General features: G+C 42.3%; 1 protein-coding gene across 3 annotated transcripts in view; it reads left to right on the top strand.

The window, feature by feature from the left end:
* The window catches only part of ADNP (activity dependent neuroprotector homeobox), a 32,043-nt gene that overhangs the window by 1,507 nt on the left and 7,008 nt on the right, over nucleotides 1–23,528 (top strand). Inside the window, exons 1-5 of one of the 3 annotated variants that reach the window (XM_029917142.1) lie at nucleotides 587–1,530; nucleotides 1,803–1,976; nucleotides 3,322–3,392; nucleotides 21,313–21,425; nucleotides 23,184–23,276. In XM_029917142.1, coding sequence (XP_029773002.1) covers nucleotides 21,318–21,425; nucleotides 23,184–23,276 — 201 coding nt within the window. In that variant the 5' untranslated portion in view covers nucleotides 587–1,530; nucleotides 1,803–1,976; nucleotides 3,322–3,392; nucleotides 21,313–21,317. Of the gene's footprint in view, nucleotides 1–586; nucleotides 1,977–3,321; nucleotides 3,393–21,312; nucleotides 21,426–23,183; nucleotides 23,277–23,528 lie in introns of those variants that run through there. The other 2 variants (XM_029917143.1, XM_029917144.1) reach the window with 2 other exon arrangements.

Raw genomic sequence — 23,528 nt, 5'->3', positions numbered from 1 at the left:
GCGGGGTCCCGGCGCCTCCTCCTGCAGCCCGACCCCCCTTCCCCGCCCCGGGAGCCCGTGCCGCCGGGGGCATCTCCCTCCACCCCGCCCCCAGCAAGGACCGGGCAGCCCCCACCCCTGGGACGGATCCCTTCTTCCCGCCCCCCGTTCCCCAAACGAGCCCCCCACGCACACCCCCGGTGCCTGGGACGAGCCCGCTGCCAGGTCTGCCCACCCTTAGCTGGGGGAGGGGGGACGGGTTGGGGGGCGGGGAGCATGCATGGCACGGGAGTGGAAAGTCTCTGCCTCCGCCGTGCAGCCCTCCCTCCCTAACGTGCCAGCTCCCCTGCTATCCTAACCCGGAGTCCACCACCGCCAACCCCTTTTCTCAGTCGCAGCTGCCTGGTCAGCACGACCTCTTCCGAGCTTTCTGCGCCCCAACTTTGCGATAAGACGGCAAAAAATGGAAATTCCGAAAGCTGCGAAAAGACTTATTTATTTTTTTAATGCAATGAATGGGGAGGAGTTCTTTGAGCACCCTTTTATTCACCTCTCTTTCCTCGGGGCTGCCTGCCTGCCCTCCCCTCCCCCCCAACCTGGATGCCCATCTGCTGGAAAAGGCGCGATTGCTTCTCTTCCTCTTTAGCCCAAGATCAGGCGCTAAGGTCCTGATACCCTTTTTAGTTGCACATGTATTCACACGAAGTCTTCTTGATGTTCTTGCATTCACCAGGTCCTCTGGACAGTTCTTGCCATAACCCCATTTCTCAGACAAAGGCTTAGGAGGGAAAAAGAACCAAACTGTTTCCTGTGTTTGCCATTTTAATGCTGTCCATCCCCACACACCCAATTCCTATCCCCGATGTTTCTCGTGCCAGTGTCTTGAACCTTCAGAATGGGGGGGATGGAAGATCTCCTGGGTAGCTTGCTACAGTTTCTTTATAAATCTGCATTGTTGCTTCTGGTTTATGGCCACGAAGAAAATACCAGCCCCCACCCAAAATGCACCGCAGCCAAGTCGGCTAAAGGCGATGAGTGTTGGAGTCAGTAGGGGGCGCATTCCCTGCACTGGGTAAGGCTGCAGAGGGGGGAAGGGCCCCAGAGCTAGAACAGGATGTGCTTCACAGCGCCTTCTACAGACCATGGGAAAATGGACCCAGCATGACACTCTCTCGCACTCTTAGTTGGTGAGCTGACAGCAACATGGCGAAGGATTAAGTGAGTCAAGAGCGGTGATTTTCTTTCTTTTAAAGAATCCTCCCTGCATTTCAAAAGTTCTGTCTTTTTACTTGTTCAAGACCGTTGACCCTGACAATCCACGTTTGTTCTTGGCGCTTCCTTGGTACAGATTTCCTATGCTCTGGAATTCTTCCACCTTAAGCTTTGAACGTGTCACCATGTCTTTCCAAGGTCAGATGGTGAAGGGGAGAGTCTAAAACCTGAGAGTGATGGGTTTGGGAGTGTTGCTGATCACCACCTTCTTCATGGCCCAGATCTTTCCAAGTCTTTGAGAGTTAAAAGCCATTCTTGAAGGATGTTAGATTTTAGTGGGTTAGTAATTTTCATAAGCATGTAGATGGGTGTCATGATTTGCAAAGCCTTGTTGGTAAACATTGAGCCCGTGTTGAGTTCTTCATTGTCAAACTCAACAGAGTTGATTGCAAAATTTTGTTGCCTTCCAACTTTGGGCTTGTAATTTCCATTCATGATCTTGAGTAACCAACCACCTTTGCAAAAAGTTTTGACACCGGTCTTCTGTGAGCACCCACCTTCTTAGGGTGTGTTGATTTCTATAGATTTTACTCCTCTTATTATTTCCTTAGGTGTGAGATGCACAGTGCGAAACCTAGGCCCCAGCTTTTGCACCATGATGCACAGGGTTGTACTTTTTGTACTGAACTGATAGGTGGCCTAGTGGTTATGCCCTGTACTACCATTTTGAGGATCTGGACTCCGTTCCTGCCTTGCTCTTTGGACCACATTGTCAATTCACACCGGTGGGTATATTCATCTTGGAGGGTGGGAACTGCAGCAACAGGGAGGCCAGAGACTTCTTCCTCCTTGGTCACCACCAAAGCCAGCACTTCCAAGGTTTCAGCCTAGCCACATTCCTCAAGGAACCGGTTAGAGCTGGTTGCAGTCCTGGGTTCTGAACAGAGAAATGACTTAATGACTTGTTTAAAAGAAAAATTTTAAGTTGCTGATACGGTTGTAATCATTTGCATTCTGCACTCTTGTGTATAAACTATGTTAAGTTCTCAATTACTGTTGTCTCGATGACCAGTCTCAAGAGTTGCTAGCTTCTATAAACCTTACAGATTCTCTGATCAGAACAGACCTTCCCATGAACATGTACTTGCTACCAGTGACTGACAGAGGTTGTCCATACTCAGAGGGTACTTTAAGACTTTGTTGCAAGTATCTTATGTAGATACACCAAGGTAACTTTATGGGGAAATGAAGAACGGAAGTATTCTTGATACACAGTTAATCAGTTGGTGCTTAAGGGAGAATTTTTCTTGAACATTTGCTACCAAGTAACATTTGGTGAGTGAAAAGGAGGCTCTTTGGTTCAGATATTCCATTTGAAGACTTACATACTGCTTTTGCAATTTTTTAGTGACTTCAAGAATCAGATACTAAATCTAAGTGGTATTACTTATAATTTTAAAAATTGATCAGTATTAAACAGATACAACTTTGACCTCTACTTGGTCTTTGGTGTATACTTATGAGTTTTATAAATGAGTAATTTGAAAACAGTTTACTTGAGTGCATGTTTGAGGTGAAGTTTGTGAAGGTGCTTTTGTTTGCTTTGCTTCGGTAAATTATACATAAGATACAGTGTTAACTGATGTCCTTAGTGGTAATAGCCATTTTCCCCCTACAGGAAAACTTGCTGTGATCTCTTAGAAAGCATGTATTTTGTAGTTTCAAGGTTTCCTGGTTCTAGTAGTCAAAATAAATAAAAGGTAGAGCAATTGGGCTTGAAGCCTGGAATTTAGGTAAACTACGAGGGTTTAAAAGTACAGGGGGGAAAAAAGCCTCAGTAAACCAGAGGGCGCGGATGGGTATTCTGTTTAATTGAACTTGTAATAGAAATTCCTTCTTTATCTTGGCCCTTGTTGAAAATATCCTGACGTTACCTTATTAGAGACTGCTGTACATTGAACTAACTAAATCTTTGATTCTGGTTCCTAAAGTCTCTGTATGGAAACCTTAGGAGATTGGGCTTTGAATCTCTAAGACTTCTGACCCTGCCTATCCTGGAAGTCATTGGTTGTAAACATATCCACTGTGAATTTGTTTTGCTTAAATTTCTCTTTTTTTTCCTTAAACCAGAGTGCAGGAAAAGTTCTAATACTATTTACATTAAAATAAAACGTCACCATGTTGAACAGATTAAGTGTCAAGTAAGTTCACAATTCTTTTTTTTTTTTTTTTTGATGACCCAATCTCAAGAGTTGCTAAGTTTTAAAAACCTGAAAGATTCTCTGATTCAAATAGGCCTTTCTGTGAACAGTGTAGTTGCTACCAAATAACCAGCCAATAGGCTCTTATCAAGGAAAAATGGCTTTTGATTTTTGTTATAATGTAAATGCACATTTTACTGTATTTGATTACTAAGTATACTAAGTATAATTATACTAAGTATAATTAAATACGGTCGCTTTCCTAGTAACTATTTGCAAAATTTGAAAAATAGCTACTAAATAGAATTTTTAGTATTTTAAAAATGTAGCTCTCTAGCAGTCTGTTGGTTCATACATTTAAGATGTACATGTGCAGGCTACATGTTTAATTGTGGAAATTAACGAGAAGAGATAGCTGACCTGTTAAAAAGGAGCAAGTAGGGATTAGTACTTGGGTAGAGAGAGATGAAAGAAAAACCTCATTTCAGTAGTATTTTTGTCTTTTGGGAACTATATGTAAGTAACAAAAGTTGCATTACTTGTAATAGACCTTGGCAGGTTGAGTTCGTTAATTGGTGTGTGCGTATACACACACGATACAACCCACTTTTTTAGAATTGAAAAGAACTCTCCTGTTTTTAAATACAAAGTCCATACATTAGCGATGTGGTTGAGAAATGGTACGTTAACTACAGAAACAAATGAATTTGACATTGTAGGTGTTTTTTTGTAAATAACTTGTTAAAATCTTAGATGGAACTTTAAAAAAAACCATGAAAAGTACAAAAAAATGAAGTTTTATTTTATATATATAATATATATATATATATATAATAAGATTAGAAGCTAATTTGTACTTTTTACTAAGATGCTCAACACTGTTGTGTAATAATCTGCATGTTCATCCTGGACTTCTAAAGGACTTTCACTTTAAAGTCTGTCACGTCTTCCAGAGGATAAAATATTTTCCATGAGGAGCTTAACTTTCATTTATTTGCTTAAGAGGCACGAACATTAAGTAAAATGTTGCTCCCCTAAGTAAATAATTTAATTATGTTAGAGTCACAGTGCCTGACATGCTCTGAGCATCATGCAAACTTACAAAGTTTTTCTTCTCCTCATTTGCTGAGAGCTCATGGCGTTAGGTCTCAAACAAATGCCTTATTTTGCTGCTGTGAATCATGGTCAGTCATAAAAAGCTACATTTTATGTCATTAGTTTGGAAACTTGGCATTTAAAACCGGTGAAAAAGAGCCCCACATTAAGTTGATAATTTTGAATGTAGAAGCCATTTCTTGTTTACTCATTGGCATTTTTCTGCCTTAATCGTTACGATGCTTTATGAAAGAAGCCATCCGTGTTTGGCCCAGCATGAGTGGCCACAATTCCATTGGGACTTTGTGATTTTTATGTTCTTTGCCTGATCCTGATAATTACAAAGGGAAGGGAAGGATGGTTGTGCCCCCTCAGTCTCAGGGTCTTAGTACTCCTTAGATCTGTGTTTCGCTCGTGACCTACCTTTGATACCTGGCAGTTCAGGAGTCTGCTTAAAAGAGAATCCCTATCTGCTTTGCTGGAATAAGGCTCTCCGCACGTTATCAGGCTTCTCACATCGGGGTACCTGTACACCAACTTGATTATATGGTGGTGTGTGTGTCTGTCTGAGGAAGTCGCAGGTACAGTGTGAGCCAGCTCTGCAGGGGAACCATTTTGGTGGAGGGCGCACATTTTCTAGTCAGTGCAAAATGCAAAGTTCTTTTCATTCTTTCCATTCTGGGCTCTCTTCTCTCCATGTACACGTTCGTTATCCTCTGCCTGAGGGTCTTTGAAATGCACTCACAGGCTTCCTTGCTTTTATTGATCCCTAGCTGAGCGCTCACACAACTGCTAGAGAAATACTGACATCTCCAGAATTTCAGCAGTGTTCCAGAAATGAATTATGAGGAGAGCGTAAATACTTTTGATAGAGTTTACTACGGGAAGCGTGCCCTGAACATATATTGCAGTTTAAGATTTAAGTTTAAGGTATAACTCAGAAGTATGCACATGGTCTGTAGGAGACTCATGCATTGTTTGACCTTCCCTTCGAATTAAAAATAAATCCCTACACACCCTAACTCCCTCTCCAGTAAGGGTATAGATTGATAATTGAGTCCCTTAGCTGTGGCTTTTTGCTGCTTGTGTGTCACTTTTCACATGACTTGGTTGAGGATTGTGTTTGGGATGGGTGAGCTGTGAGGGTGAAGCCTTCTTTGCTGGCCTCTGTGGTATTGGAATAGTAAAGGTACGTCTGTGTGATTCGCCAGGCGCCGTGGGTCACCATTCTCAGTTCTCTCAGGATCGTCCTTGCTTCACCAGTGGGGAAATCGAGGCACTGCGACATGTACTGATGAAGTGAGCTGCAGAATGGGTCTGTGCAGGCCTGTGCCTGGAGCACAGGCTTCTGTAGGACTCCCGTGCGCTGTCTGGCTGACGAGGGCACACGCGCATGCCTCGCCACTTCGCAGTGAACCCGTGAGTGCCCAGGGACTGGGAGTGAGCTTCACGAGGAGGCTGGCAAGAGAGAACCAGCAAAAGTCGTGCTGGGGGGCGATTTGTCGGAGCAGCCTGTGTCTGGTTTGGAGTCGCCTGTCCACGGGTCTGAAAAGAAAGTTTGGTCCTGTTGCCTTTTCCAGTGTTTTGGTTTAGAGCAGTCTTAGTCCATCTCTCCTCTGGGCAGTTATTTTTGCTTAGGCAGATAATTGCTGGCTTTTGCCCTTCTTCTGTCTTTCCTTTTTCTGAACCCTCTGTGCTCCGTCGAAGAGTGTGTGGAAGCCTGTGCTTCCCTTGAAAACCTGCGTCTTTCTCTGGTGGGAACTGGCAACAGTTGAAAACCCGTATAAGTGGTTTCTTTTGAAACCTGATATATCTGAAAAAGCTGTCTGGTGGAAATACAGAAAAACTTATTAAAATTTTAAGTTGGGGTTATAAACACGAGTCAGCCGTTAGAGTTCTTGCTCTTTGAAAGGGTGAGCTGAGACTAGGAGTGTCATGCACGGGCTCAAAGTCCTGGTTCAGAGTCGGTTAGGCTTGAAAACAACACCAAGGCAGAGCTTGTCTGCGGAAGGTGTAAGGGGTGAGCCAGCAAGTGGCAAAGCCTGCGACAAGAATAATGCTTCTGCCACACAGAAATCTTTGCCTGAACGAGGACATAGCTCAGAAAAACTTGAGGTGATTCAAGTAAGTTATTCTTTTATTCATGAATGAGGAGAAAATGACCTTTCCCTTACTCTGAGAAAATTAGTGGTTTTGATAGAGCATGGAAATGTTATCATTAAGGGCTTAAAAATAACCTGTTTTTTGTCTTCTGCCATTTAGATGAGAAGAGCAGGCCATGTTACTGGAAGGATTAGAAGTAGATGTAGCTGGATGCCGTCTCAGGCCCACTCGAGAATCGGTTTCCCTTGTCACGCACCTCTTAAGCCAGCTTGTCCACCTGCATTGGCGGCGGCGGCTCTAAGCTGTGGGTTTCTTGTGTGGGCTCCGCAGTGTCAGAGCATTCCCCATGGGGTGTCCCTGCCTTGCTGGGATACCTATTTTAAATGGAGTAAGTGGGGAAATCCGCCCCGTCTCATACTCTCTAAAGTTAGATTAGGGTGTTAGAGATGGTCTCAATCCTTTTGTGGTGGGAGGTAAGCTGTGAGGCATCTTTCTCTTTCAAACAAGATTGCATGTGCTGCAGTATGTAGTATCAGTAAAGGGTTAGGGACCACACCTCCAGTTGCTCAGCTGTCATCTTGTCCCTCTGGTGTCATCTTCCCTTCCAGCCATGCATGTATCTTACAGTCTGAGCACGCTCTCAGAAGTACTCTGGGAGCCTGTGGTTCCGCTGGTGCCCTGTAGGTTCTGGTGGTTACAGCTAGGCATCTCACCCGAGATCGAAATAGTCCCAAGTAATGGGGTAAAGAGCAACATCATAGTTTCCAGTTGTAGGCACTAGTCTTGTAGTCCGAAAGTTTTCTTAAAAGAGAAGTGACCCCTGTGCTTTTTAAAAATCAAAAATGCAAAATCTAGGTCACGCTTTTATGTCACCTGGGTTTATTGTGGGTACTTGCAGATACTCTATTGCCTAAGAGTTTAAAGTGCCACAGTTTGTAAAGTTAAGGATATGCTAAACTCTTTAACAGGAAAAGCTCCCATAAACATGTTTTGTGGAAGCACTATTATGTGTGGGAATGCACGTCGTAATGTGTATAGGAAAAGGCATAACCACAGGAATAATAGTCCGTATATATATTTTAAAGATTATTACTGGAGTGTGAGCTCATAATTTTCAAAGTGACGATTCCAGTATCTGATCTGGTTTAAGATAATAATGATAACTGCTCTAAGTATCAACTGGTATCCTCTCATTTAATCCTTACGGCACTTGGACACTGGGGATAGTGTCCTTCGGGCTGTATACCACAAGGAAACAGACCTCCAGAGATGGAGTAACATTTTTAAGTTCACAAAGCTAGTAAGTGACAAGAGTAAGGATTTGAACACGGATCTGTCCAGCTCTGGAGCTTGTGGGGTTGTTTTGTTTTAATTTTTAATTAATTTTATTTTATTTTTGAGAGAGAGAGTGCGCAAGCAGGGCAAGGTCAGAGAGAGAGCGAGATAACAGAATCCGAAAAGCGGCTCCAGGCTCTGAGCTAGCTGTCAGCACAGAGCCCGACGTGGCTCGAACCCCTAAACCTGGAGATCATGACCTGAGCCGAAGTCAGAAGCTCAGCCAACTGAGCCCCCCAGGTGCCCCTCTGGAGCTGTGTTCTTAGTCACTATATTGTACCTTCTTTCTTTTGAGCAGAGGAGAGCTTTACTGTGTTGTGTCCCTATTTGTTACAGAAGTTTGAAGCTGGGAGATAAGAATTTTTCGTGTGGCTGATAGGTCAGCTAAACTTTTCTTCATGAAAACAGTTCAGTCTTACTGGAAAGCAGACTCTGGTGTAGGCTGTAGGCTTCAACTTCGAACTTCACCTTTTGCTCTCACTTCGCTATCGTCCATTACCTTCCCTTATACCTACAGACCTTCCAGATCGCATAGGTCTGAGATGGATGTAAGCCCTCTAGGTGATTTTGATAGTTGCCTAGGCCTGGTATTCCACTCTTCATCCACTTCCTTGAGGCCTTTTTTTAATGGGACCTGCTGAACACGGCCAGGTTAGTTCCCTTAAAGTGCCAGCTGAACTGGATCATTTCTCCGCTGCAGTGTCAGCAGCATCTCCTCAGGGCCTACCAGGCGTGGCGGCGGACTCCAGCCTCACTCTGAGGCTGCTTTTCTGACCCCAGACTGCCTTTCCAACCTCATCATTCGTCATTATTCAGAAGCTTGACCGAGCAGCCATTGGCCTCTGTGCCGCACTTCCTAAAGCCCCCTGCTTTCCCAGCTCTGACTGTGCCAGCAAGGGCCGGTTGGTTTTTGTTTTGTTTTTGCAGTGAATGCAGATTCTCAGCTAACCTAGTGGCCCCAGCTTGGCATCTGTTTCCACCTTCTCCTGAGCTCCCTGCTGAGCGTGAATTCTCCCTCTTATGAAACCTCAGTGCATTTAGTTTGTCACACATCTGACACGTTGCTTCTTTTCCTGTAGATATTTATGGGGTGTCATTCCTGTAAGTCCTTTCTAGGTAGGGACTGTTCATTCAGTCTGCATTTTTTGAGTGCCTGCTGTGTGTCAGCCCCCACCGAGATGTCGAGCTCTAGCAGAGGGGAACGACCAAGCAGGATCTTCTTAGTAGACTTTCTTTGCTGTGGACAGTGAGATGGCACCCTTGTCCTCCTGCATATATTAAGGGTTCTTAAGTCCATCAGCTGAGAGCAGGAAAATCCATCTCTGCTGAAAAATGATTCATAGTGATTGTAATTTACAGCCATGAATACCTCTTTACCACACTATCAATTATAATTTCAGGTCATACTTTACTAAATCTGAACTCACCTGTGATGAGTATTTAAAATAAAACGTTTGAGTCACAGTGTAATTGTAATTTTGAAGATCATGTGAGTGGGGCTATTAATTTCCCACTAGATTCTTGGCTTGACGTTAATGAGCCACATGGAGAAGACAAAACTTGTTAGAATTAAATTTTCATCGTTGTATTGCCTTAGAAAAGGTGTCCTAATTTACTGTTCTTAGGACCTATCCCTTTTTTGCAGTTCTAGCTTTATAACCATTTGAAAGAAACTTATGGTCATTTAAAAATTCAACAGATGGAAAATCTTTTCTGTACTGCTGCATGTTTTAAGTTTATTTTGAGAAAAAGAGTGCTTGAGTACTCAGCAGTTTGGGGACCATTAATATGTTACCATAGACTCATTCATTTAATACTGTCCAGAATGGTCCAGAATTTTACAAAGGCCTTCAGTGTTCCTGTACATCCAGGACCTGCTCTAGAGGATCTGTCCTGTTCAAAGAAATCTTAACAGATGCTTACTATTCGTATTTTTGGCAGAGACTCATCAATGATAAATGCCTCTAATTTTGAACCAGACTATCCATGTCGATAAAATTATTAGCAAACCTTATTTGGTTTCATATTAGGTACTCTTGCCTTAAAGATTCCAGGAGCAACATTTAGTATCTCCTAGGAGTAGAGTTTCAGTGCTTGTCCTTTTGTGACCAGCTTGTTTCAGTTAGCCTCCTGTCTTCAAAGTTCATCTGTGTTTCTTGTAGCCACATTTTAACTTTTAGTTTCATTTAATGTTAACATTTAATTAAATGAAATTAACTTTAATGTATTTTTAATCTGGTACATCCAAAGTATTGTCATTTCAACATGTCAGTGTTTTTGAAAAGGTACTTATGAGATATTTTTCATTTCTTAGTTCTAAACCTCGGAAATCCCAAGTATATTTTACATGTGAAAGCATATCTCAAATGGGCAAAAGACTTGAAAGAACCTTTCTCCAGAGAAGACATACAGGTGGCCAGTAGGCACATAAAGATGCTCGGTATCCTTCATCATCATTAGGGAAATTTATATCACACCTACAGTTAAATCCTAACTCCTATGCATTAGGTACGATGGCTATTCTAAAAATTTAACAAATGTTGGTGAAGATGGGGAGACATTGGAGATATTGTGCACTGTTGATGGTAATGTAAATAAATGGTAAGAACGGCTGTGGAGGCTGAATTACTGTGTGAAAAGATGTGTACACGCAACGTTCACAGTAGTCACAATAATTAAAAGGGGGAAGCAACGCAAGTGTCCCATCAACTGCAAAATGTGGTATACCTAGCATGTGTATTGTTCAGGCTTAGAATAATAAGAGAAGCAAAATGCGGTGTGTACATAGCATGGAATATCATTCACCGTTTAAAAGGAAGGACATTTTGGCGGTGCCTGGGTGGCTCTGTCGGTTGAGCGTCTGTCTGATTTTGGCTCAAGTCATGATCTTGCGGTCAGTGAGTTCGAGCCCCGTATCGAGCTCTGTATTGACAGCTCTGTATTGACAGCTCAGGGCTTGGAACCTGCTTCAGATTCTGTGTCTCGCTCTCTCTCCCCCTCCCCTGCTCGTGCTCTGTCTCTCAAAAATGAATTGATTTTTTAAATCTCCTTCAAGGAAATTTTTTTTGAAGGAAGGAAATTCTGACACAGGATAACATGTATAAACCTTGAAGATCCTGTGCTAAAGTAAAATAAGCCGGTCACAAAAAGACTTGGTGATTCCACTTACATGAAATACTTAGAGTAGCCAGAATCACGGAGACAGAATTGTGGTTGTCCAGTGCAGAAGGGAAGTATGACACGGGGGTTAGTTGTCTCCGTGCAGAGTTTCGGTTGGGCTCCACGAGGAGAGTGCGGAGCTGGGGGCGGTGATGCTGTTAGGACTACTGAAGACCACGGGCGGCGTGCTCAAAAACACCTACGATGGTGGCTTTGGTGATGCGTATTTCTACACAAAACAAATTGATTTAAAAGCGTATCTCCAGGTGACTGGCTGGCTCAGTTGGTGGAGCATGCAACTCTAGATCTCAGGTTGTGAGTTTGAGCCCCATGTTGGGTGTAGACATCACTTAAGATGTAAAAAAAAAGTTTTTCAAATAAAAAAATAAGGGCAGGCCTCCATTCTGTTCAGACTAGCCACATTTAATGTGAAGAATAGCTATTTGTGCTAGCATTTACCTTGTTGGAAGGAAAGCACAGATCTTAGAATAAAAATTAAAATTTTTCAGCCAACATTGCTTTTCTTGCTGCATGACTAAGTGCTTGAGATCCAAAAATTATTTCCTCTTAAAAGAAAAACTACATGTGCATAAAAATCCGGAAGGATAAATATACCCAGTGTTAACTCTGGTCTCTGGCTAGGGTTACTTGTGTTCCATGCCTTACCTGTATTTTGTTAGATTTGGCCCACTTGCCTTTTTCTGACTTTGTAACCGCTTTACTGCGATGTAAATTCACCCCCGTAAAGTATGTGATTTTGTTTTTGAATAGTCAGAGAGGCGTGCAGCTCTCACCCCAGTCAATTTTTAAATGTTTAGTCACTCCGCAAAAGAACCGGGTCCCCATTAGCAGTTGCCCTCAGCTTTCCCTTCACCTCCTCTAGCGTTTGGCAGCTTTGCTCTGTCTCTGTAGATTTGCCTGTTCTGTGCCTTTTGTGTCGATGGAATCATGTAACAACAAGTGGTCTCTGGTGGCTGAATTCTTTCACATTAATATATAATGGTTTCAGGTCTCGGCCATGTTGGAGCATATATCAGCACTTTTTTTTTTTATGGCTGAATCCTTTCATTACATGGCTAATACCACATTCTATTTATTCATTTAATAGTTAATAGAGATTTGTGTTGTCTCTCCTTGGGTGTTAATGATTACTGTGAGAACATTCATGTACTGGTTTTTATGTGGATGTAAGTTTTTATTTCCTAGTGGCTTTTGTAACAAAAATGAATGGAACTTTTTTTTGCAAAAAGGAGCCTAAGAGGCAGTTGAAAGCAGACTAGCCTTCTGCCTAACCCTGGTCTTCAGAAAAAGAAGAAGGATCACCAAAGCCTGTTTTCCCAAGCAATTTCTGGAATAGCATGGTTCGAGTATTGATAACCAGAAGTTGGTAAAAGAGAGACATAGGATACATCTGTTTTTGAAAAGCCGTTGTTTTATTTAGGGATACAAGGACTGTGGTTTTCATTTTGCAAAAGGTCGTATTACAGTTTGGATATCCTTCCAGTGTGACTGTGTAGTGAGGCGGCCTCCATGGCGATGGTAAGACCACTTTAGAGCCAGTGGTCTCAGAGCTAAGTTCTTGTTTCAGTTCTCTGGATCTGATGGGACCATCTGACATGTGTGTGTATTTCTAATCGCTATTTCACCTCTTGAGCTAGTTTGAATCTGTAAGGTCATTTCAATCTTGAGTTTTCAAGTTTTGGCACTCTGACATGTATGTATGTATTTAACATGCTCTTGTTTACCTTTAAAGTCAGAGATCAGCACTTCATCCAAGTGGGTAATGGGAGGAGTGCTGTGCCCTAGATCTGAAGATGACCTTGAGACCCAGCTCTGTCATTGACTAGCTGATCACCCTTCGGTCAGTTGCTTCACCTCAGTTGCTAATCTGTAAAATGAGAAGAGTTTAGATTAGGTAACCCTGAGGCTCTTTAGTGATTCACTGTGTTCCACGTTAGAATCAGAATGCTCTTGCCCCCCACTTCACTTGAGAAGATACTTAAAGACTTGATAATTACTTCCCTTCTAACCAGACATGGATTCCATACAGAATTTTTTTTTCTCACCAACTGAAGTACCTAATACTGAAACACACAGCACATGCTAAAAAAAAGTCTTGGTTAATTGTTGTCATGTAAGGTGGCTGTCACCAACACAAATGTACCTTTCAGGAGCCTTAATTTAAAAATAATATCGAGGGCACGCCTGGCTGGCTCAGTCAGTGGGACATGCCAATCCTAATCTCAGAGTCATGAATTTGAGCCCCGAGTTGGGCAGAGAGATTACTTTAAAAAAAAACAACAACAAAATTTAAAAAACCGTATTATCCAGAACTACCGAAGTGTTGTCCCATTTGACCTATGATTGTAACACATCTGGAATAAGTTTATTCAGGTCACCAAAGACCTTGACAGACTGGAGCCTGTCCGCTGGAACTTGGCTTCTGTGATAGCAGAAAGCAGTGGTGAAGAGAACAGAGTGTGGGTGACTTGGAGAAGGGGGAGACTTGGGAGGAGAAGGGGTCTGAAAACGTGGAAGGCTGCTCTGTGGCCAGAGGGTTCAAGATCTGGGCTTGTGGTTCTGAGCAAGTCAGTGCAGTTTGTGGGTAAGAAGAGAAGAAAACAGAAATTGGTTACATTTCTTGCTCGCGTCTTGTCTTTATTAACAGAGTTCTAATATAATTGTCCTAAGCAACTAATTCCTCATGCAGATTGAGTTTTTGGTACAAGGGTGTCTTCATTTGCAAAGTAATTTCTCCTCATCCTCCTGGGCTTTCCTAATAAGGCCCTTTTGGGACCTTCACAATTTCTGTTCCTTAAGGAGAAGGGAGCCTGAACTTTGTTTTCGTACTGCCTCTCATGCTGCACAGTTTTATCTGCTAATCCAGATGAGCATTCCCCCCCTGGATGGTCAGACACTTCTTTACTTCCTCTGTGGTATTTGGGATTGAGAAAGAGGAGATGACAACTAGAGCTGCCTTTCTGTGAAGAGCCTCTGGAATCTGCAAGGTCTTTTGCCCCAGCTTATAGGAAATGGAAAGATTAGCTGCTTCTGTTCAGGACTGTGGTTTTAAAAAAAAAAAAAAAAAAAAAAAAAGATTGAGTAAGGTGATTGCTTCCAGAATGAATGTTAGGCCCTAGGCCCTGGGCTCTCAACACCCTCACTCATTGGAAGGTTGTTCTAGAAAGGCTTTACAGGGTTTATTTTTTCAAGATACAAACATAACAAACTTTTAACGGCTGGTTTAGTTTAAATGTAGGACTTAGTGACACCCTTAAAAGCAGATAAGATGTCTCTGTTCCCTGCTTTTGATCCCAGAATTGTCAGGGAAGATAAGCACGTACTGATTATAAAGGAAAGTGTATTACAGCGACCACATTTGTGCTCCACGATATTGGCAGGTGTTAAATATGTTGCTGAGGAGGTGGTAGAGGAGAGCGAGCACATAAATAGGGAAATGGTGTTTTCTTTCTGCCTAGTTTTTATTTTAATGGGTCCTAAATGTTTCCACAGAGATGCCACAAAAGCTGTTTTTAAAAAAAAAAAAAGTACATCATAGGTAGCATGAAGGTTCATGAGAATCTTCTGAAAATATGCTTCTTAAAAAATAACAAAACTTAGTATTTTTTAGTGATTTAAACTTCAAATGTATCTGACCCTTAAACCCTAGTGAAGGTTATAAGATCTTTGTATAAATAGTTGAATCCTTAGAACATGGGAATACTTTGTTTTCTTAATATCAAGGATCTGAATTTGTTCTTACATGTTAACTTGGATTTGAGGATATTACCAAAGATGAGATTGTTTATATTGTAGTAGTTTGAATGTCTTCCTAATTTTTTATTAATTTAGAAATACAACTGCCATTTTTCTTCACTAGTAATGGCCTAATTTCCAGCCTTTGATCCGACCCCCAGTCCCTAGTAAAAGATTTTCCCAGATGCGTATTTTCCTTTACAGTTTAATATAGAAATGTTTAAAAGACAACATCAAAGTATGAACTGTACTCTAATCCTTAGGCTTATTGTGGGCCTCTGAGAACCATCCTTTGATCAGACTGTAATTTTACTTAGGAGAGATTTTCAGTAAACTGTTGCAATTCTGCTGTAGCCATCAAACTTCTTGCTTTGGGTGACTGCCCACCGGGTCCCAGTTCTACACTGCACTCAGCTGCCACCTTGGCATAAATTTGCCTTAGAAGCTTAGTTTAGGTGGGTAACTATTTCAAGGAGATACTGAGGAGTAGACTTTTCCTTTTTGTTTTTCCACTTCAACCTGAGCCTCTCCACTTTTTTATCTTTTTTATGATTCAGCTAAGATTTGTTTAGAAACAAGGGTTTCCTCTTCAAAAGGGGCATGGGGCGTGTTGAAAAATCACTGGCTTAGACTAAGCAGTTTATGTTTAGGTGTTACCAGGAAGACGTAACCATTCCTGGCTGGTGGTCAGTGTATTGGAAGAAACATGTGCTTAAGGTAATTACAAATTAAAGCCACTGACATAACTGATGCATTAGTTGTCAGTCGTATATGCTCAGATTTTGGTTCCCAGAAAGGAGAAAGTTGCCCTTAAACTTGGGGGTGATGGAAACTACTAGGACATGCTATCACATTAACTTCTGTGTTTTCTGGCATGTTAAATTAGCACCGTATGTTCTTAGGAACTTGGGAAGCATAAGAATGCACGTAAAAATATGGAGAATTAATAATACTGAAAAATGCATGTTACGGCCACACCTGGAGTAGCTTAAAATATCCGGAAACGGTTGATCTGGAGGCTTTTTTTTTCTTCCGGCTTGTTTGATTATCTGTGCTTAGTCAAAGGTTTAAGCTTGGGTTTTATGGGGGCTTTTTTGTTTTTAACTTTTCTGTGGGCACAGTTGTAAATGTTTCTCTGCTTTTCTTGAACCCCTAACCTTAGAACAGACTATATGGTGCCACGCTTGATCTGGTGGCTTTTCGAGGGACCTTGTCATACATAGACAAGCCTCATTGAGTCTTGGTACATCAGGTCCTGCAAACCTTGCCTTGAGCCAGCTAAACTAGTACCGTCTGCTGGATTCCCGTTTGTCTTCCTAACTCAGAAGAACCAGAGTACAACACCTGACTTGATCCGAGCCTTTTGGCAGAGCTTTTGTTTCCTCAATGATTATAATTCTTTTTCTCAGATAATGACTTCTTTGCTTAGGTAGAGTTCACAGGCAGTGAGGTGGTGTGGTCCTTCCCCTGTACAGATTCCACCTGCAGGTGATACGCCCTCATGGGACATGCTCACTCCGCCCTATTCTCTGTGTGGAGTAGAGGAATATTTTTGCTTTTCGTATATGGAGAGGAAGGAGGAATAGGTAGTTGATGAGTCTTCGAGACGTGTTTTCAGTTCATCTCTAGCTTAGGACTACAGAGCTCAGATTTTCATTTCTGCCTTCTGACTCCTGCTTTCTAAGAAAGTGCGTGAGTAGGACTTTGGTCAGGATTGTTATGAAAACTTTAATGTTTTGGCCCCAATCAGTAGGTGTGGATATAATTCTCAAAGATCAATAGGAAGGAGTGTGACTAAATCATTCAGCAGCAAGGAATTTAAATCATTCTCAAAATTTGATATTTTCAGTAGTTAATAAAACAATTGCAAATGTTAACTCTGTTATTAATATGCCTTTAAGGGCGCCTGAGTGGCACAGTCTGTTAAGCATCCAGCTCTTGATTTAGGCTGAGGTCGTGATCTCAACAGTTGTGAGTTCGAGCTCTGGGTCTCTGCACTGACGTCAGAGTTTGCTTGAGAGTCAATCTCTCTCTCTCCCCCTCCCTCCCTCATTCCCCAGCCCCTCCCTCAAAAAATAAATCAAGGGGGGAAAAAAGGTCATTGAGCTTTCCCACAAATCTTGAAGAATTTAGAAATGACTCTTCATACAGAGTTTGTTTTGGTTAATGAAACCAGGGGCCACATCATCTTTCAGAAAAACTGTGTCTTCCTGGCAAACTCTTATTCTTCCTACTAGACCTGATTCGCAAGTGTAATTAGTTGGCATAAAGTTCTCCCATCTTTTCTCTTTCTTACTTCCTTTTCTGTGTCCCACTGCCCAGTGGGTTTATGAAGACTTTTGGTTGTAAGGGACATGAACCAAAGCTTAAGCAGAAATCGTCATGTACTTGCTCTTGGTTAGGAAAAGCCAAACAGGTGTCCTTCCCTCTCTCTGCTTTCTGCATTTGTAGTAGTAGGTCCTGAGTCTTTTGCAGTATCACTAGCAGTCTTGTTTGGGGCACATGTCCCATTCTACCAGTCAGTCTCTGTAGAGATAGAATACTCTAATTGGTGGACCTGAGTCATAAACACTCTGCTCTAAGGGAGGAAGGGCTGCCTAATGGCACATTTGTACCAGGCGTGGCTTCAAGAGGAACTTCAGCAGGCAAAAACAATCATCTTTTTTACTCCAGTGCCATAGTGCCTACCGTGTGCCCTAGGTCCTGTTCATTTCTCTTTTCTGAGCACAAAGTGTCAGTTCTCCAGAAATGACTGACAAACAGGTGAACAGTGGTTCCATTCTGTTAAATTGGGTATTTTCCCTTTTTTGGCCATGAGCTGAAAGGAGTATGCTTTGGCTAAAGAGAGCTCTGCATTGAGGTAATGGTGCTAACCTGGTGAGATGGCCATCCTCCCAGCCAAGGAGGTTCAAGATAAAGACCTAGCCACCTGGGGACAAATCTGATTTCTTATTTGCTCTGTTCCTGCCCCTCAGTCGCTTAAGGTACGGGCCCCTTGTTCACTTTGCTGATTCGGAGGGTTTTTGAGGAGTGCAGAGGAGGCCAAGAGTTCTTTTTATAAAAAGTTTTTAAGTATGAACCAAATAGATAACATGGATGAACCCTAAAGCCAGCAGTTGAAGTGTTTTTTTTTTTAATGTTTGTTTATTTTTGAGAAAGAGCGAGCATGAGAGGGGGGAGAAGAGAGGGAGGGAGACCTAGAATTTGAAGCAGCTTCTAGGCTCTGAACTGTTAGCCCAGAACCCAACCCAGGGCCCGACCCCGTGAGCCATGAGATCGTGAGGCTTAACCAGTTGCGCCCCCCAGGCGCCCAGAGGTTTTTTCTTAACAGCAAGCAGTAGACTGGCGGGGGGGGGGGGGGGGGGGGGGGGGGGGGGGGGGGGGGGGGGGGGACGACTGGAGTTCTTTCTCTTAACGCCGGTACTAATCCTAACATTCACAGATAAGAGTTTTTTGGAGATGTTCTTTCAAGGAACCTTTGGCTTGTAGAAGAGGTGGACCTCACAGTGGCCCCTAGAAAGGAGGAGAGCTCGCGCTCGTTGCTGGAGGGCAGGAGTAGGAGGGATCCTTCCTTGCTTGTGTTCTTACACTGCGTGCCTGTTTTGTGCAGTGTTTTATTTCTAAAAACAAGAGTCTGTAAATGCTTTTGATGGTGCTAACACATATGAATGAATGTGTTATTCTGGCTCCAGATGGACAAAATCTTGTAAGTGATCTCTGTAAGATACATGGAGCTGCCTCCCTACGAAGAAGGGGCAAAAGAACTCCCCAGATCATTAAAAAAAACAAAACAAAAAAAAACCTTTTAAAACGCCAGTTGTTTGCTTAGAGAGAGCATGAGCAGGACTGGGAGGAGGGGCAAGAGAATCCCAGGCAGGCCCTGCACTCATGCTGAGCCCCCCGGAGGGCCCCGCTCACCCCCCCACCCCAAACGCCAGTAATCTCAACTCCAAGTATTCTACATCTTTCAGTGTAAACTTACGTTCCTCCAAGTTGCTAACCATAAAAAAAAAAAAGGAACCATTTTTCTATAACATTTTCTGGTAAGTAATGTTGGCTATTTATATGCCTGTTTAATTCAGCCTAAAGAAACTTGAGATTTACTCTATGGCTGAAACATACAAGTTTCTTGTAGCTAAGCTCCTTTATGAGCATATTCACTCTTCCAGACCTGTGGGTTTGTAAATTGGGTACCTACCATGCAGTGAGATGCCTCGCGTAGAGGTCTTAAAACAACTTTTCTTGCCCTGAGTGGTGGGCACTTAGAATGCCTGATACATTGTCCATAGGAATGAGTTTTCCATTGTCCCCCAAAGCAGTTCAGCTCCCTGTGGACGTTTTCTGTATAGACTGCTGGCTTCGGTGGTGGCAACATCTCCAGATCATTGTGCCTTTGTTTTGCTGAGCTGCTGAGCTGCTGCTCTCCAGGAAGCAGGGGAGACCTACTGAAGGGCTGCCTCTGGGCCCATCTCTCCTCTGAAGCAAAGCAGGACTAACTTGGGAAGTTTGGAAAGAACTGCTGAGTTTGGGCCCACAGAGAAAGTTTATGAAATGAATAAAAATGTCTCTTCGCAGACTTGGGTGCTTATGGGCATCTGTTTGATGCCTGATCTCTTCAGAATTAGTCCACAACATTTTCTGTTATTTCTGAAACCTTTCTTGTATCAGGTGGCTTTCTCTAAATGACCTAGTTTTGGGGAATGGTTTTATTAAGTACCTGATTAAAAAGTTTCCAAAAGATGGTTTAAAAACAATTTAGCGTTAAAATCTCCACAAGGAATGGGGCGCCTGGGTGGCTCAGTCGGTTAAGCCTCCGACTTCAGCTCAGGTCAGATCTCACGTTTGTGGGTTTGAGCCCCGCATCAGGCTCTGTGCTGACAGCTAGCTCAGAGCCTGGAGCCTGCTTCTGGTTCTGCATTTCCTTCTCTCTCTCTGCCCCTCCCCTTCTCATGCTCTGTCTCTCTTTGTATCAAAATAAATAAAACATTAAAAAAAAAAGTTAAAAAAATTTTTCCACAAGGAATAATGGATTTGGCCTTGAATGGACATTAATTTGCATCCAAAGTGATTTCTGAGTCCCCTGTTAACTACTATGCTGATTATTAGGTGGCAGAGAGTGCGGAGGACACTGTAGTTGGCTTCTTAGCTGCTAGAGGAGGTTGGTCTTGAGGATGGGAAGGCTGATACTTTTTTTTTTTCTTTTTTTTAGTAGAGTGCTTTTCTATTTTGGCCTCAATTACACCTAAGTAGTTCATGTAGAATATTTTGAAACTTTGCAGTTCTAGTAACATATCCAAATTCAGAATTTCTAGCAGTTATTGTTTGCTTTGTTTTAGGCTTCACTCTTTCCCCATTTTCATAGTCCACAGTATTGATTTTTGGATTAGAATAATAAATGAGGTAACCGGATACGGTATTACATTTGAATTGGTTGATTATGGTTGTGCTTACAAATGGTAGTGGTATTAGAGAGCATCTGCCTTTATTAATTAGAAAACCAGATTTGCGTGTATTAAACTAATTCCTGATGCTTTGGCTTTTAGGTTTGCCTCTAGTTTGGATTTTTGGAACTCTTATATCCTGTATTTATTTGGACTGTTAGATAAGTTCTTAACCATATACATATAACTTTCCTAACCATACATAGGGAAACAAATGATCATGTTGAAAGCCATACAGATACTAATTTTTATTTTAACTTTTGTTTTTTAAGGAACTTGGGGGAGTGGATCTAAATTTCTGCTTTAATGTATTAGGTCATTTAAGTAATTTTTCAGTTCCTTCACACAGAATAAAGGCTTTTCATTTTTCAAAAGGATCCCCTAAAATCTAATATAGGTAGCACTTGCTCTGATGCTGAGTGCCTAGCTTTCCCGTCACCATAAGTGAGTGCCTTTGTCCAGGTGTGGTGCTGGCTGGGGGGCAGGCTACACGACTGTTAGTGTCTGTCGTTGGGATAGTGTATGGAAACACTTCAGGATAGTTCTTTAAGAATATCCTAGCAGTGTGCAGGACGGTTCCCAGAAAACAAACACTTCTTTTCCCTGGCACTCAAAAATTATGTGGCAATGATGCTGGAATGGTGAACATTCTTCTATTTTCAGAGGCTCAGCATCACAAGGAGAAAAGCACTCACACTCAGTTTTAAAATAATCGGTTGGTATGATTAACCTATTTTCAACTTAAAAAAAAAAACAAAACAACCAGTTTGGTGATGAAGTTAAACTCTACTTAGAATTGTGCCAGATTAGTCTCATAGTCCACCTATAACGTAAACTGTCCTGTTAGAAACAGAAAAGATCACAGAGCACTTATTTTGCCTGCCTGCTCTAAGTGTCAGAAGAGACTAGGTCAGGGCGTCTGCTCACCTTCTCTGTCAGCGGGCCAGGGTTGTGGTCCTACCGTCAGTGGAAGTAGGAAATATTACAAGTTGTACGTGTTTTGACTTGACTTAAATTTTTTTTTCCAATAGAAACTATGTTCCAACTTCCTGTCAACAATCTTGGCAGTTTAAGAAAAGCCCGGAAAACTGTGAAAAAAATACTTAGTGACATTGGGTTGGAATACTGTAAAGAACACATAGAAGTAAGTAGCATGCCATTTTTTAATTTTCACGTGACTCAGCCTCTGATCCATTACGTTGTGTCAGCAGCCGGGATGGTTAATTCTTAGCTGTGATTCTGAATTTTAACTGCAGCAGTAGCTTCACCAGAGCTTTCTCAGTTGGCTAAACTTGTTCCCTTCTCCCAAAACTGGGCTTTTTCATCTTTGCATCATGAAGCAAAAGCAGTTCTACCATTGAGGACATACACATGTCAGACACTTAGGTGCTTGAAAATGGTCTCTAAATTCAGATCCTTAGAACAACCCCTGGGGGGAATGTAGGAATTCTTATCCAATTTACAGGTGAAGAACCAGTAAAGAAACAGGTTCACCTCACAGCTAAGCATATGGCAGGGTCTGTCTGCGGCACTCCAGAGCCTGTTGGCATTCTGGTATGCCCAAATGTTCTGGTTGACCTTCTGATTGTTGGAGTGTGGTGGTTTGGGTGCTTGTGGTCTCTTTCCTTAGGATTTGAGCAGTTGTTGGCCCTTTTGACCCATCATAGACTGTTATCTTCCCCTTGTGTAACAGTTTGGACTTTTGCAAACTGTTTTTCTCACCTTTTTATCCTGTAACAGCCCTGTGGGATAGCCAGTGTGCTGGTCTCCTCCTTTTCCAGTTCTCATTGCTCCAGGTCTTGCTGTTCAGTTGGTCAGAGCCTCTGGTTGAAATATTTAAAGCTGTTTTCCCCTCTAGCTTTTAAGTTCCAGCTGGCCAGGGACCATAACTGCCTTGTCCATCCATGTATAACCAGCACCTAACATAGTGCTGGGTACATAATAGGCACTCAGTAAGCGTTTGGATGGAATTGAAAGTTAAAAAGTGATTTCCTTCACGCAACAGGTGTTCCTTTCCTGATTCCCATGAGTAATACTCTAGGGGCGTGTGACGAAGACTGAAGCTTCTCAAAAGTGGGCTTCTCTAGTTACGTTGTCCCCAGCGTGGAAGTTCACTGCTTCTCCAGCCCCTCAAATTCAGGTAGATCCGCCCAGTGAAAGAGTCCATCCACTTCCACTTTGCACTCAGTTGGGTAATCTGCATAAAAATAAATGCAAATGTGAAGGTGCCTTTTCTGTCCTGCATTTGATGTGTTTCTCCTGTTACTACACCCATTACATCCTCTGGAATTGAGACGTACTTGATTGTCCCACATTGTCTCCTAAGACTTTGTGATCTTCCTGGCCTGGGGGGACATGGGCCATTAAATTTTTATATAAGAGTATAAATTTAACAGTACTGCTTACTTTCTTCGAATAACTTTCTTCCTTTTGTGGGCTCAGAAATCCTGAGTTTTTCTTCCCTGTCCATTTCTACCCTCCCTCCAACCCCCCCCCCTTTTTTTTCTGTCTACAGAAACAAGAGTATCCCATCCATGGTGCTTTAGGCAAACATTGCTAGTTTATATTCCATTTTAATGCTACAGCTGATGAATTACAGTACTCTAATGAAAGGGGCTTTGGTATTAATAGATGACTGAATTTTTTACTTAATTAGAACTTGCATTGGTTTCCTTGGAAACCTGGCTGACCATTAGGGGAACGTTTGGTTGTTAGAAAATGTTGAATGCAACTTCCAAATGCCTTTTCTATTTCCTAATAGCCTTATCGTTCCTAAGTTTAGTTCTTGGTGGGGTTGGTTCTTTTGTGGGTCTCCCCCCTCTAGCTAAGAGATGGGATATATAAGTCAGGTTGGGCTAGAGTTGGTGTGATGTTTTTGTAAACTTCTTTCACTGTTTTCTAGGATTTTAAACAGTTTGAACCTAATGACTTTTATTTGAAAAACACCACATGGGAGGATGTAGGACTGTGGGACCCCTCACTCACTAAAAACCAGGTAAGTGGCCAGGGGGCCGTGACTGCGCCCTCGGTCCATCCCCTTTTCAGCTTGGGGCTTGTCATAGCGATGCATTGTTTGGTAGGCAGCAACCTAGTGTGGAAGGTGCCCATTTTCTAATTGGCAGGGAGAACTAGGAAGACTGTCGTTTTTGTCATTGGATAGAGACTTCAAGCATAAGAAGAACAGGAAATTTTGTTACTTAAATGTTCTGAAGCCCAGAATATATCAATATTCCCTCACAGAAGTATT

This window comes from Suricata suricatta, chromosome 12, assembly GCF_006229205.1.
Source record: "Suricata suricatta isolate VVHF042 chromosome 12, meerkat_22Aug2017_6uvM2_HiC, whole genome shotgun sequence".
Lineage (NCBI taxonomy): Eukaryota > Metazoa > Chordata > Mammalia > Carnivora > Herpestidae > Suricata > Suricata suricatta.
Note: the sequence above shows the minus strand (reverse complement) of the source record. Positions and strands in the feature narration are given on the sequence as shown.